Source organism: Falco punctatus (genome assembly GCF_963210335.1).
Source record: "Falco punctatus genome assembly, chromosome: 1".
Classification (NCBI taxonomy): Eukaryota; Metazoa; Chordata; class Aves; order Falconiformes; family Falconidae; genus Falco; species Falco punctatus.
The window spans coordinates 117,785,125-117,801,043 of NC_137580.1; the positions used below are offsets into that span (position 1 = coordinate 117,785,125).

At 51.6% G+C, this 15,919-nt stretch overlaps 1 protein-coding gene across 1 annotated transcript in view; it reads right to left on the reverse strand.

Moving 5' to 3' along the window:
* DNAH9 (dynein axonemal heavy chain 9) overlaps positions 1-15,919 on the reverse strand; it is a 209,062-nt gene that overhangs the window by 191,307 nt on the left and 1,836 nt on the right. Inside the window, exons 2-11 of the mRNA XM_080393177.1 lie at positions 13,359-13,555; positions 10,921-11,079; positions 10,051-10,181; positions 8,928-9,139; positions 8,503-8,736; positions 7,306-7,473; positions 5,088-5,204; positions 4,091-4,241; positions 2,950-3,064; positions 1,016-1,084 (exon numbers count right to left, since the gene is read on the reverse strand). Of these exons, the coding sequence (XP_080249303.1) occupies positions 1,016-1,084; positions 2,950-3,064; positions 4,091-4,241; positions 5,088-5,204; positions 7,306-7,473; positions 8,503-8,736; positions 8,928-9,139; positions 10,051-10,181; positions 10,921-11,079; positions 13,359-13,555 (1,553 nt within the window). The remainder of the gene's footprint in view (positions 1-1,015; positions 1,085-2,949; positions 3,065-4,090; positions 4,242-5,087; positions 5,205-7,305; positions 7,474-8,502; positions 8,737-8,927; positions 9,140-10,050; positions 10,182-10,920; positions 11,080-13,358; positions 13,556-15,919) is intronic.

Consider the following 15,919-nt stretch of genomic DNA (forward strand, 5'->3'; position numbering starts at 1 on the left):
GACAAGCACCTGAAAATGAGCAACAGCATCGTCAGGAGGGCAAAGATATCTCAAGTACCATCTTTAGCAGAGGACGCAAACTTTCAAAAGGATTTAGCCTACAGTAATAGATAAGCAGCTACTGGGCATTTCCAAAGTGTCCAGCAGGACAGGTGACTAAACCCGTACAAATGCTGGGATGGATGCAGTTGCCTGCACTTCTCAGAGCCATTGCAGGGGGACCGTCACCTTCAGGGAAATTCAGCTCTTCAAGAACTCAGTGACACCACTGAGGATGGAAATACAGAGAGCTGAAGAGGGGTCCTGGTATCTCACGTGTCATGGACAGTCCAACCACCCAAGCAACACACTCTTCTGAAAATCACCTTGTCACCTGAGCAGTTTGGGAAATGTCACCCAGAAAACACGACCTCTGTTGAAGTCACCCGGGACCCTCTTGTCTGTCTACTCCCTTCTGAAAGGCTGCACCATAATTATTCAGCTTTTCTGTTGGTGACCAGATACAGAGCTCCCTCCAGCTGCCCTGCAGCCAGCAGACCCTGCAGAGACATCTTCCTGGCAGGGTGGCTCTTCCCAAGGGAAAGCCCAGAGCAACCAGCTTGGATTTAAAATCAAACATTAAGATACTAAGTCAGGGACAAAGAATCCCACTCCAAACTGTGGAATATGCACATCACAGCCACTGTAAACACACTCTGTGAGCGGGCACAAGTGGATTGAGACTTCTGGCCAGCCCAGGTTTCCTACCACAGCAGCTTTGACACCCAACAGAAGCTTGTTGCAACGCTTCTGCCAGGCTGCACAGCCCCCGTTCCTCCCATGCAAACTTCTCATTTCGAGACATCCCAGAAAGCCTGTGGTATACACAGCACTCCTCCTCCTTCTCTCTTGTCAGAAAATTTCCTCTGGCTCAGAAAGCGACATTCCCAGGCCCTGGGCTGGCAAATGTGCTGGAAGGTGGCTTAGAGGTGAAAGTTTTCTGTACCGTTACAGCCTTGCCTGAGCCACCTCTTACCTGTCGAGCAGCCGGATCATTTCTTCATACTTCTCCATCACCCTCCGTCCTTCAGCAGAGTCCAGGCAGCTGGTAGCACAACAGACAAACTCAGCATTACGCTCAGCTCTGTGAGACTGTCATCTGTACTTACCCCCTTCCCAAGACTACCCACCGGTTTGCAGGCAGACTCTGACTGGCGACCTCTGACTTCATCCCCACCACCCCACCAAAAATCCTTTCGCTGTGCAGAGGCTCCCCCAGCCCCGCTGCGCTCCCGCAGGTGCCTGCAAGAGGGGAACATCCTCCTGGCAGGGAGGAGGGCTCAGGGCTGATGGAGGGACACTGGTCTCCTACACACCTAAAGCTCCCAGTTTCACACCCCACACTTGTACCCAGCGTGGCAACCGCCGCTTACCAGCCAGCACTTCCTACGATCAAAGCAGTTCGGAAGGAACCGGCCTGTGGCCGCCAGGAGATGCAGCTCTTCCCAGTGCCAGATTTGTGCCCCTCAAGCCGTAGGGGCAGGGAAGAGCAAAGGCAGGCTGGAGCGTGGGGAGCCCAGGCTGTACAGCTGCCTCTGAACCCAGGGAGGCAGCTGGCCAGAATAATTCCTATAAGGCCACCTTCTCCCCACTGTTTCACCTACAATATCAAAGCTTTCCTGAAAGTGGTTGTTGATTTCGGAGGATATTTTGACAAAATCTGAATTAACTTAAACAAAACTTTAGCAAAGGGACTGGCTGAGCAGTCACCACTGGGCAAGTGCCAATCAAACCTTCTGGAAGAAAACAAGTCCTCTAAACAAACCCCAGCAAAACCATCTTTGTTTTCCCCTTTTTAATCCTTTTCCCCTTTCAAGTTGTACATAGGAAACAACATTACATCACCCCTGCTGCAGGGCATAGGCTATTAACTGCTCCAAACAGAGGAAAGAAAAATCAATGCAAAATGCAGATCTAGGTCCTTCTTCATAGTTCACAAAATTTGCCATTCAGATTCAAACCAGACATGATAAATTGGGCTCTGTGCTGGGAATGGTCCAAAAGCTTGTTTCATTGCACTGAAGTCATCACTGCTGCAGAATAACTGTGCTCTTAAAGACATTTAATGGCAATACACAGTGAGGGTAGGCTACGAATATTGCAGTGATGGAGATGGCTTATTTTGGTCAAGAACATTAAAAAAGTAGATCCATTTACTCAGAACTCTGTTCTAGCACAAGTAAAGCTATTCCTGTGAGCTACAAGGTGCAGTTCCTGCAGCACCTTCAGTTGTCCTAAGACAAACACTACTCTGATTACAGGGCTCTTAAGTGCTGTCTCATACAGTGCCATGAGATGGGGTAGATGCGAGCGAGCGTGGAGCCACACTTCTCCAAGACCACCCACAGTAACAAGCATTCGGGTGATAAGCATTCCAGCACTAGTTTCTTTCCTTGATCTTGGGAGATTGCTCCTTTGTTTGATGCTGAGAAGACTGCCTTATGTCAGTGTTCAGCACAGTTCTCATCTGTTCACCAACCTGGAAACTCCATCAATCCACCTTAGATGAGTGCAGTCCAGCACTGCCCTGCCATTCACAGCTTGGTGGTGCCACAACCGGGGCTGCTCCCAGGGAGCCCTGGAGAACACGCCGAGTGGGATTGCAGTGGAAAAGGTCCCGATACCTCTTTCAGTTGCAGCCCAGAACTATGTCTGAAAGCTGAACAGCCCATGTACTATCCCACTGTGCCTCTTAACCACTTCAAAACCAATCCAGTTAATGAGTTTCTTCAAAAAAAATGATCGCAGGGAAGCTGATTAGCACCAGTGCAATCACTTCACACCTCTTTGGCTAAGAATTATTTCAGCTATAACCATTAGATAATGTTCAACACAGAAAGAAAAATCAGATTGATTAGAGAAAAGATATCAAGATGGTCATAAAGCAACTTAGCTGGAACAGACACGCACAGATGTGGGATGCGCCTGAAGTGATCAAATGGCACCTGGATTCGTGCTCGCAGCTCCCGAGCCCAGCCCAGCGCCCCAGCTACTGGTGGCATGTTCTTGTGCACAGGGGGGCATCCTGGGGAGGGCACATTGAAACAGCATTTGACTGAACACTGCACTGTAACCCCAGAGATACACCCACAGCAACTCATCTGCACAAAACTGCTCCAATTTCCCAGCTTCCTTCCTTAAATCCAACACCTACTACACTGAGGTAAGTCTGTGAACAGGGCAAGTCTCTTAGTGCCTCTGGAGCTTGAGTAAGGACCTGAGGTCAAAGGAGAAGCTCAGCATGTTAGTGCTGATACAGAACTATCCTTTGCCTGGGATGCATTCCCTGCTCCCCACAAACACTGATGTAGGGATTTCTGCCCATCTTATCTAACACCCACAGAACAACACCCCCTAAATTCACAGTAGATGATGGACTCATCCTCCATGAACTCTCCATCCCCTTTGTTAACCTGCACCTGTTCCAGCAGCACTGTCTCTTCAGAACAAGGCAGGTCCAGGACTGTTACTGGTTCCAGTACGGTCTTTCCGAGGCAAATAAATGGGTTGCAGTTCAAAAACACACACTCTAATCCTCATGATCTGGTAGGAGCCTAACCATTGCCTCCCGTGCCAATGCTTGTGGGGGGCAATAAACCTGGAAAAGGCTGATTAAACTCTGGGTTTAAAAGTCCCACTTGCATACTTTGCATTCACAGCATAACAAGGGACACACAGTAAATTCATATCGGGGAGCACATGAGTGGGTTTGCAGATCCCATGGGGCGTTAGAGGCAGCGCACGAGGGTGGAGGGAAACCCCTTGTCACAGCCCTGCTGAGGGAAAAACTCAGCATGTGTCTTCACTCCCAGTCACATATCACATATACACGTTTAAAGGATATTTTTCCAAAAAAAAAAAATTATTTGCTTTAATACTAAGGACAGAGCTTTCCCAGGCAGTTCCATTTCCACCAAGAGCTAGAGAGGCTGAAAATGTTTCTGATTTGGGAAGCTTTGATTTCCTTAGAAAAAGCAAATTGTTGTCCCCTCAAAGTTAACCTAAATCCAACTTCCTGCAAAGTCAATTTTACTCAGCACATGCCACCCACCAAGCTCCAGCTCCGCCTGGCTGTGCCTGCAGTAGATCAGCCTAGCGCGGTCCAGGGCACTGTTGAACATGTTGATGAGGACACAGTATTTGTCAGCAGCATCCACAGCAATCACTGGTCGCTCCAAAAGGCTCCCAAACATGTCCAGCAACTGTGGAGGCGACGAAGCAGGGAAAGAAAGGGGAAAAAATTCACAACCCTGACTCTGCAGAGAAACCCACTGAGATCTTCCTCACTAGCCCAGATGTCTACATCAACGGGAACTTTGGAAAAGTGAAATCTTTCTTCTTTACCCCACTTTTCCCCGTAGTCCCTCCCTTTGTTACACAGATGCTCAGACTTTCTCTGTGGGTGAACCATATTCCAACTATCATTCTTCAAATGCTTCAGAATTTGCTCTTTTTAAAAAAAACTTAGAAAGATAAATACTATCATTTTCTACAATCTTTTCCACAAACACTTATGTTCAGATTTTTCAGAGAATCCCATTTACCTTTTCTGCAAGACAGATTAAGTTGTAAACAATACAGCCTTGTTTCCAGAGAACCTCTGTTTCCAAAATTGAAACACATCCACATATTAACAATAATCACCTAGTTTTTTAATATGGGTTCTCTCCTAGAAAAAGCATCATTTCCTCTGACTCACAGACAGAGACAGAAGGAAAAATTCCTGGCACCCAACAGCCTGATTTGAAAAATTTAACTGTTCTTTCTAAAACTGAACAAAGGTTCATTCTGTTTGTGCCTTAATGAGAAGAGCAGAAATACTCCCAAAGCTTTCAGCAAAACGCTGCTGCCAGCTCCAGGGCTCAGCAGTTTGGGAGGGACCCACAGGCTGTGCATCGCCAGCCAGGACCAGCCCCAAAGCTACACGTGGCCTTGTGGCATCAGCCCTGTGTGCCTGTGGCTACAGCACTGCCCGGCCTCTGCGCAACCACCGGGGCAAGCCACAGGTGCCCCGATTTCCCTTCTGCGAAGGGATGCGACGCACAAACCTTGAAAGCATGCTCCATGTCCGAGGCATCGTCAAAAGCCTGGATGAAAACAGTGCCCAGCCGCCGGTCGATGTCTTCTACTTTCTGCTGGAAACCAAAGGCGTCTTGCTCAAACTCCTGCGGGAAGGCAAAGCAGTGAGGTGTGAACCTGAGGTGGCAACAAACAGGTACCTGCGACCCTCCTGACCCAAAGATCTTTCCTCTTTTGTTCACCATGAATTAAACCACCCCTCTGGCCAGCCTCCAGCCACTGCAGCATGGCAAAGTCCCACAGAGCCTGAAGATGTTGCTGCACTGTCCCACGGCTGAGATCACAGCCCTCCAGGATGGATCCTTTGGACCTGAGGGCTGTCCACAGTCCAGTGAACACTAACTTCAGCCTGGAGGCAAGACAGACTACTTCTGCATGCTCTTCCTCCCATGACTTGGCCTGAAGACTACACCATCATCCAAAAAAACCCCACAGATGCACCTGCTGAGCTCCAAATCCAACCTGCTTTCAAGCCAAATCAAGCCTGTGGGGGTATTTAACCCGAGTGGCCACAGCCTCACTCTAGCCGAGCCTGCTCTGAGCAGGGAAGATGTGCTGGGTGACCTCCAGAGGTCCTTTCCAACCTCAGCAGCGCTGTTTGTGTCACTTCCATTGTCTTCTAGCACCGCTTTTCTTGCTCCAGTTGTAATAAATCCTTTGAAGGTCAAGCGTAAAATCTACGTTTGTTTTCCTACAGGTAAAAGAGCCCAAATCAAAGACTGAAGCTGACAAACTGGGAGACTTCAGTCCTTCTGTCCTCGCTTGGACAAAGCCACTGAAAATTAGGCCACGTGTCTCTTTTCTGACAGAACAAAGGCATAAGGCAACAGCTTTTGCTGTCACCACTGCTGAGCTCCAGCAGAAACAGATGCCATATTTCAGCTTAAAAAGAGGCTGTAGATAGTAACAGAGGGTGCAAAACCAAAGCACTGGAAGAACAAGCATGACTCAGAGTCACACCAAAGGCCACGGGGTCACTGAAGCCCAGCCAGCTCCTGCAGAGCCACCGCTCTTTCCGTGCCCTCCCTCCTGAAGGAGGGGTGACACGGAGCAAGCAGCTTTCCAGCAAGATCCTCCCAGGCAGCACTGGGGACACACTATCCTCCACGGAGACGTACTGGGAACCGCAGGAAGCAAAGCAGAAGCCACCCATCACCACACCAGGCAGGTCCCAGCACCCGAAAGCACCGTGTCCCACTGCCAGCCCAGCCATCCTTCACCCCAGCACAGCCCCTTCCGAAGGGAGCAAGGCAGGAGCCCACCGGAGGGAGGACTCTGCCGCAGGGTTACCTTCCACTTGGATGTCTGCCATGGAAGGTTACCCCACAAGCAGCACGAGACTCAAGCTCCTCACCACAGAGCTTCCCTATGGCCACTCCAGTTTTAGCGCTCCATGCCCTAGGTGTGTGGACAGGCTTCACCATGTCCCACTCACCAGAGACAGCAAACCAACCCCAGGGCAAACGGGACAAGCCGCAGAAGAAATCAAAGACCCTCCAAGATCAGACACACTGATGGGACACAGACCCCTTCAGAAATGCCACTCCTGCCCCTCCTCCGTAGCTCGCCCAGGCTGCGCTGCTCAGTGTCAAAGCCAAGAACAGGAGTTTCTGAAGACTCTAAGGAGGCAACACGTTTGCTTTGCCCTGCTCGTACAACACACAGTGCAGTGAGCATCTGTGAGCCCAATGGCCATTGAGCCATGACCCAGAGGGCTGGAGATATTCTTTGAATAAAAGCCTCTGAGAGCACCAGATGCCACACATTCATCTAGCCAAGAGCAAACATCCCCAGAGATCACCTGATCCGGCCCTCATCATGCAAGCTAGACACCAGCAGGGAAGCAGAGACGTGGACGTTGGATGATACACACCAGCAAGCACCACATACAGGGAAAGCCCATGTAAAAGGCATGGAAATCCAGGTTTCGCAGCTGCACTGGTCTAAGGTCCTGAACTAGCAAGCTATGCTAGAGACAGACCTGCAAGAACTCCCAAATCGCTGCAGGAAAGGCCAGCAGCTCCCTGTTCCCTACAGTGACAGATCAGATCACAGCAAAAGGAGGAGCGAGCTGCGAAGAAGCTACCAGGACTGCACACGAGCCAGGACTCACTCCATCGCAGAGGAAGCTGCTGCTTTGGAAACACGCCCATGTTGCTGGTGTTCCTGCAAGCTGGTCCCACCTACCGTGTTGGTCAGGTCCAGACAGTCATAGGTTCGCTCTGCAAACACCTTGTACGCCTCCTGGAATTCCTCATACATGTCCAGCACCTGCTGGCCCAGGGCCTTCCCTTTAATCCCGCTGAATTCAATCTTTTCCAGCTTCATCAGTTCCAAGGCAGTTGCCAGGAGATCCTTCAAAGTCAACGGAGGCACACAGAGGTTATGACATTGACAAAAGAAGATAACAGTTGTCACCAGGCAGAGCCACGTTTGTAGCCATGCCAAAGGGCCTTCCCAAGCACACCACTGGTGCTCAAGCTGAGTGGAACAAATGGAAAGGGGGGAGCCAGATCCTACCTGTCCTGGGCATCAACGGCTGCTCATAACACAGCCCTCCCTAGGGGGACTTGCTGCTGCCCCTGGAAATGCTATGCCAACTGTAAAATTGCCTTTAAGGGCATTTAGAGGACAGATCCAAACCAACATATGGGACCCTGACAGGTCAGCCAGCATAGCTAAGGATCCCAGTTTTAGAGGTATTAACCAAGAAGAGACCTCTGATGCTTACTGGTACCTGGACTGACCAAAGCTCCTGCTCAGTCAAGCCTCCATGTGTCCAAGCGGGCATTACTGACCCTGACCAGCTGGCCTTCTCTGATAAGATGGGGATGGGGTCCTTCCCTTCCCACCCTCTGCAGCCTGGCAGGGCCTGACCTTGCGGTGCCACCTCTCAGGAAAACGCCCCATGCACCCCACTACAGCAGCAGCACTGGGCAGCCCTGCCACCAGCCCACCCATCTCTTCTGGTGGGGCTAAGCAAGAGCAGGTTGAATGTCCATGTCTCAGGGGACCAGGAGAAACATGTTGATTTCAAGCACAGGAAGGTACTGGTGGCCATCCTGCTCACCCTGAGCTCAGGGGACAAGCCAAAAAGCAGAGTTAAGTGGGTACGGACCTTCCAAAGAGGTGGCACTTAGCCAGTGCCAGACCCACCTACCAACCTGAGCAGAAGGACACATCTGTGTATCTCAGACATGCACCAAGCAGGACATGGTAGAACAAGGTCCTAGCCTTGCTGTAACAGAAGACCTAACAGTAAAGTGAGCAGCTCCATCCCCTGCCATTGGGTGAAGCTACAGGAAGGGAAGATGCCAGCAAGCAAAAGCATGGCCACAGAGCTCTCCTGAAGGCTTGCAATATTTTTCAAGACTAGAGTCTCACCTCCACCATCTCCAGTCTCTTCAGAAAGCTGTCCAGCCTCGCAAACACCATCGTGGCGTGGAAGCCCCACTCCCTTACTTCTTGGCCTGGTTCATAGTACGTGTGTAGTTTTTCCCTTCTCTCCTCAAAAGCCTCTTTGAAAGAATTCAGGATGCCAAGCACCATTTGCACCTTGCCCAGGCTCTCTTCCATCTCTCCTTTCAGAAGGTCTTCTGGAGACAAGTACACCAGGGCCTGGGAGAGAAAGTCATACCTGAGAGGTCACTTCTGCTGTCACAGAAAACAGTGACTTCTTACACTGAATGCGTTTGAACCTATCTCTCAAGTTACGAACCACTTAGCCAGGGAAGAAGAGGGGTAAGGAAGAAAAAAGGGAGTTCCGAAAAAAACTCCCCTTGGCCAATGCAGTCATCATGGCCACGCACCTGCTGAACGAGAAGGTTGCAGATTTCCTGGAGTAGCACTACTATCCGCGCAGGCATGTTGTAGTGCTTGGAGGTGACCCAGATCAAACACACCACGTGGAGCAGCGGGACCAGGAAAGGCTTCACCTCGCTGAACTCAACCCTCTCTATGTCCTCCAAGTGGCACTTGAGGGGCATCAGGTGCAGGTGGATGTCCCGAGCCTCGGTCAGAGCTGCATTAAGAGATGGGAAAAGCGGTAAGGTCCGCCAGGCTGTGGTGCATTAGGTTACGAGCTGGCAGCTGGCCTCGCCTCACCTCACCAGATGGAAAGGTACCCGGGGAAACAAACCATCCTGACAAGCACCAAGCACACTCACCCACATGTGTGCAGAGGATTGCTCACCCTTGAACACTGCTCACCTGGCAGCAACCAGAAAAGGAAGTAAACTGACATGATGGCAAGGGACAGGGAGCTGGGACAGAGCTTTGTGCATCCACAACTGCAACGGAAAATCGTCCTGCTACAACACGGGATGCAGAGCTCTGCCTCGTTTTGTGCACTGCAGGAACCCTGCCTTCCTCTCGAGTGACACAGGTGACAACACCTGCCTGCTTTCATCAGCAGCCTTGAAATCCTCACACTCAAAGGTCCCCATCCTAAAGTGCAAACTGCTGTTCCCTTAGCAAGGGTCAGGTTCAGGCTGCAGTGCCCAAAGCCTGGGAAATAGCAGTCCAACAAAGCAGCCTCAGTTAGCTACAAGATCTGTTCTGTTATCCTGAACTCCTATTCCTGCAGCCTGATACCAGAGGAGCTGGTGAGAAAGTTAGGGCGAGTCCTGCTGGATTAGTGCAAATGCTTTATTACAGCAAATTCCCAGATCCACTCAACCTGACCTTTGGGAAGGGTCTGGCTCAACAGATCAGTGATCAAGCTTGTCCCAACCTGGAGATGAAAGTATCAGATTGAGCACAAGCAGCCCAGTTTCGCTCTGTGAACCAGAGAGGGAGCCAGGAACAAGGCTACACAGGGAACTCCAAGCGATCAGTGCCATTTACAGCCACACTAGGTTTGAAACCAGTAACACCAGGCTATGAACAAAGGCCAGAAGTCAGGATTCTAGTGAAGCTGCCCCAGCATCTCACCTGCCTCAACATCCATGAGCATAGCTTTGAAGGCTGGAACGTAGCTGCTCTCGACTCTCTCCAGCACTTCCATCATGGTCCTGACCTTCCTCGTTCTCAGCTGATTGTAAATGCATTCCAGGTCATCACACCTACAGCAACCGAGACACATTACAAGCCCGTGCTGGGGCAGTATTAGTTGTCCCCTCACGCCATCTGTTTCCTCTGGGAGTGATGCAAGATCTCCTCCAGCTACACAGACTGTCAACAGCAAAAGCAAATGGGTCCCGCAGGAGGCATGGACAAACACTACAGGACAGACAGACGGTGCTGGGGTTTGGCACAACAGCAGCTCCGCTCCTGGTGGGATGCTGCTGAAAGAAGCCATCAGGTGTTTCTGCAGGCATTAGTGACAGCTCTCCAGCGCACGAGGCTTTGCCCTGGGTCAGCCCAAACCAACATGGCACAAGGATTTTCGAAGGGTCAAAGGAAATTCCATTCCCTGGCTCTTGAGCACCTGAAACCCCTCTGGCATCGCCAGATGAGCAGCAGCCAGCCGAGGTGCACAGTCTCCAGGAGGCCCTACAGCTGGCCATCAGCTCTTACTCCTGTGGCTGGTTCCTTGTTAACAGTGACTGAAAGAGCACTTCCAAAAGGATTATTCCCTCTTTGGGCGTAGTCCCTGTACTGGGGCTGCCCAGTGACTCCCAGGCACTTTGCAGACCACGATTATTTTATGTGCAGGAGCAATTTTCCTTAGAAAAGTCTGTACACGAACCTGCGGCAGCCTGCTCTTCTCAGCTCCTGGGAGTAGCAGCTCCGTCTGCCGCCAGCACTCTCCCCCCACCCAAAACCAGCACCAGTGACCACCAAGCCCCGGCCAGGCTGTACCTGTTCTTCCAGAACTCCAGTTCCACCTTCGGGTTAGGGTTGCTGCCCTGCAGGAGAGGCTCTGAAGACTCTTTCATCAGCGCTCCCTGGATCTGGTAGCTCCAGTCTATGATGGCCGACTCAGTGGCATATACAAGAGATTTATCTATCAGCTCCAGGCTGCAGAAAACAGACCACACTGTTAACTTTGCTTTCCGCTTGTTGATGTGCATTGCTCAGTTGGATCTACTTCAAATGACCCTGTGGACAGTTGGATTTTGCAGGTTACAGTCTAGTTCACATTTCAAAACCACAAAATAATCAAAATCCTTAAGATTTTGCCATTGTTTTACTACTAGAATTACACTCTGGAGGAAACGGATGAAGCTCTGCAGCAGTGTGGGCAACAACAGATAGTTCATAAAACAAACAGTGTCAATGAAGAGCCAGTCACCACCTCTCTGCACAGCCCATCACTGTCACATCAGATCCATTCAGGTTCGGTGTCTCACCTGGACAGCCACACCTCCAGCAAGATCATCTCTCTCCATACTGCTCCTCTTGAATATATTCCATCTCCCCACAGTCGATAACTTGCTTAGTTCAGAGACAAACTACACAAAGTGGGCTGGCACGTTGAGGACAGGCCACCCCACTGCCTTGGAAGCAGTAACTCCTTACACAAGGCCAACCACACCATGGCCTGTCTGAGGAGTGATGAATTCCTGCGCACTCACTAACACACCCCCCCCCCGAGGTCCCATTGTTACAGATTTGCTAATAAGTTAGAATTAATTGACTTTATTTGATTTTATAAGATCATTTTTAATAGACATATAGAGGGATAAGAAATATATTTTAATGAAACTTGTAGTTGCACAGTAAAAGCTGCTACGAAATCCTTTGTACAGTCCTGTACCAAGGCCAGAAGAGTGGGCTAGAATCATTGTTTAAAACCTAGGTAACAAATTTGGGGGTTTACAGATTTCTTTGTGTTTAACTAGTCTTCTGTATGTAGAAAGCGTATATTCTAACATTTCAACAGAATTAATGGGAACCGGGGGGAGAGTCGACTGGAACAACTTGTAGTTACCTGCCAAGAAACCGTGAACTTTAGTAAAAGGTAATTCTGGCAGGAGGAGATCGTGACCACCGACTCATATACCACCTACCCAAATCGTACCCCAGACAAATTTCTAGACTTTTCCAACCTTTACTGCGCAGAATCGGATATGGGAGGAGGGTATGTTAATGATTTTCGGGAAATATTATGATCATGCATGAATATTTAATGAATATGTATGAATAAGTTCTATATATGGTGTGTGATTCTGAAGCTTGGTGGGCGTTGATCGTGAGGAGACTCACTCACACACCCAGCTGTCAATAAAGAAGTGTCTGCTTATCTACATCACATTGGTGTCAATAAGTTCTTCATTCCGAGATTTCAGTGACACCATGGCTGCAAGCTTCCAGCAAACACATGACGATGACACGACGTGCAAACATATCTGCCTTCATCAGCCTTCCAGACATGGCTATTTCAGACTGGGCTCACAGCACTGCAACAATCAAACCCCTTCCACTCCCAGCTTTGGGCACCAACCTGGCTCCTTGGAAGGACCAGCGTAGAAGAAGTTCCCCCCACTGCAATGTGAGACCTACTAGCTAGCAAAGGATGGGGATTCCTCAGCTGCTGGACATCTTGCAGGGTAAAGATCTGCTGCGTATCGGGCTCAGCCTCTCACGGCTGCCCAGTGGTCTGGACAAGGTGATCAAGAGCACCCTCAGTCAGTTTGCAGATGAGACCAAGCTGGAGGGGAGTGTTGATGTGCCAGAGGGCAGGAGGCTCTGCAGGGGGGTCTGGGCAGCCTGGACTGATGGGCCAAGGCCAATTGTAGGTGGTTCAACACGGCTCCATGCCAGGTCCTGCCCGTGGGTCACAGCAGCCCCAGCAGCGCTGCAGGCTGGGGCAGGGGGCTGGGAAGCTGCCCGGAGGGAAAGGGCCTGGGGGGGCTGGCTGATGGCCGGCTGGGCATGAGCCCCCAGTGAGCCCAGGTGGCCAACAGCATCCTGGCTTGTGTCTGAGACAGCGTGGCCAGCAGGACCGGGGCAGTAACCATCCCCCTGTGCTCAGCACTGGTGCAGCTGCACCTCGAACCCCGGGTTCAGCTCTGGGCCCCTCGCTCCAAGAGGGACGCAGAGGGGCTGGAGCGTGTCCAGGGACAGGCAGGGGGCTGGGGCACCAGTCTGATGGGGGTGGCTGGGGGAGCTGGGGGTGTTCAGCCTGGAGAGGCAGTGGCTCATGGGGGACCTGATCACTCTCTACAGCTGCCTGACAGGGGCTGTAGGCACGCAGGGGTCTATCTCACACCTGGGGGAAGGAGGATTCCCAGAAGACACATAATATGCACCAGCAGCAGGAGAAAACCTAGTGGAGAGCCAGGGGTGGTACTCACAATTTCTCATTTTCCAGATCAATGTCCTCAATTCCCTCTGAGCCAGCTGGAAGAGGCAGCAAGGTCTTGCCTTTTACTTGGCCAACAACCATGAAAACAATACTTTTTAGGTTGTGGACATGACGCAAAATGTCTTGTGACACCACTTGTGGCCAGCCCTGATGGTTCTTCTTGTTCGTCAGGATGGGCACAATCACCTGTAGAAGGGGTCATGAAAGACCAGTGGAGAAAACAGTGCTGCAGGAGACAGGCAGGCCACCAGGCTCCAAGGTCCTTGCTTGGCCAAGCCTGGAGATCCATATCCATTGCTGCCTCAAGAAGTTCCCTATGTGAAATGAGGGCAGATGACTACAAACGGTCTCTCTACAGGCCCACTTTGCACACTAGTGTGCCCTCTCCCCCGAATCCAAGCAGCTGAGAAGGTTGGAAGCCAGCAGACAAAGCTAGCAGCCCTGTCCTTGGACTCTCCCAGCCTCCCAAACCTTCAGCTGGACACAGCTCTGTGGGCTCTGGTTTTGTGCCCTCACAAGACGTCCTGGTGCTTGCTCCCCATTCCACTGCCAGGGCAGGGAGGCAGGCAGGGGCAGGGGCTCCAGGCAGCCCCCCAGGACCAGCAGGGCTGAGCTGAGCCCGCAGGCTGGCCCCGACAGCAAACCCCGGTGTGCTGAAAGGGAACATCTGGGATCTACTGCTGGCGAGGGTCACCCAGGTCCCCACCCCAGCTGCACTGCAGGTCTTGAGCACAGTCGCTTCACAGGTGGTTTCCCAAAGCTGCAGCCCACTAAACGTGATTTTTGTCTTTATTAGTGAGAGTCCCCAGGGTCTGTACTGTCTCAGGGCTGGGCTGGCCGGCCCCCAGCTGCCTGGGGCTCGTTTGAGCTGTGAGAGCAACACGGTGTCTGTCACCCCACCCCCCCCGGGGCTGGCCCTGCGCTGGGACCAGCCTGCGGCAACAGCCTGACAAAGCCAGGCTGCCCCTGGTGACAAACAACAGCCCTCAGCGTTACCAGGCTGGGGGAGGCCAAAAGTATCAACACAGCTACAAAGGGAGGGAAGGCGGAACAGGGACAAAGCAGCCCAGCACCCACGGTGCCATCCCGGGGTGCTGGCGATTCTTTGTCCCCACAACGGTCACTGTGGACCCAAGGAAGACCCACCCCAGCACCCTGCGAGCCAGGGACCCTGGTAAGGGGGAGCACAGCCCCAGGGGACACAGGCAGATACTGCCAAGTTCACCTGCAGTAGTTTTAACCACATTATTAGCCAGATTTTTCTCTATTACTTAAATGACATGGACTGCTAATGCTCATAATGCTGTAACCAGTCAAACAGCAGCTATTCATTCTCTTTTTGATTGTTAAATGATAATTGGACTTAGGGTGAAGCCCCAGCACCCAGCACTGAGGCGTGTTCCCTTCAGCCATCACAGGAGTTAAGTGCACAAGCAGACAACGTCACCTGGCTGTGACCTCACTGAAAAAACACACAGTTGTGGCATGTCTGTTCCTGGTGTCCTAAATGATCCACAGAAAGTTTGACACAAACTGTTTCTTTCACTGGACAAATTCTTCTAAGATTGTCCTAAAAACTGCTGATTAAAGACTGCACGAATCGCTGGTGCAGCACAACACACGGCCCCAGCCTCAAGAAATTCAAGACCGTTTCCACTTTCCTGCAGGCCCAGCCCCATCACCCTTCCTGGGAGGAAAGTGGGACCCAGCCCAGGCACAACCTGCTCTCTATGGAGGTACTGCAGCTCTGCGAGGGTGGGGGGAGAGAAAAGCCTGCAAGCGCAGTCTGGATGCACAACTCCAACTGCTGAAGGCAGGCAGAAAACAAGATCTAACAAGATCTGCTCCAGTGTCCCTACCCCAAAATCTCCCTGAAGCAGGTGGTGCTCACAGCACCCATCATACACAGCTGCTGCTACTTCCAGACAGAGCTGGGATGCAAACGCCATTAGACCGGCAAGCTCGCTGGGAGCAGGGGGCTCAAGCAAACACCCCAGAACAAAAGTTCCCCATGTACCTAACACGTTATCCCACAAACCCAAGATAACCAGTCTAGGAGCCTGCTCTGGGGAACCCAGCCTATCCACCATCATCTTGATACACCAACAGCATCACCAGAGCTGCTCAAATCAAGCAGCTCCTCCACTTCCCTCAGTGCTGAGGTTGCCCCAGGCTGGGGGGCATCAGGAGTAAATGCAGACAGTGCTGTCTGCTTTGGGCTGCTAACGAGGGGACCGGAAAGCACCTGAACCACTCAAAGGTCCCTTTGGAAAGCACCAGCCCACCCGAGGCAGCCAGGCACTGAATTACAGGAGGCTCCTGAACATTGGGACACACTTTCCTACTGCGAGGGTGACCGAGGTGCCTCAAGGAAGTTGTGGCAGCTCCATCCTTAGAGATACTCGAAGCCACCTCGCCGTGGTGGTGGGCTGCTAGCTTTGGGTGGCCCTGCTTGGGCAGGGGGCTGGACCAGACGACCTGGGGGCATCCCCTCCGCCCCCCCCCCCCCCCCATCGATTCTGTAACGCGGGTCAGTCCCGCAGGGGCAGC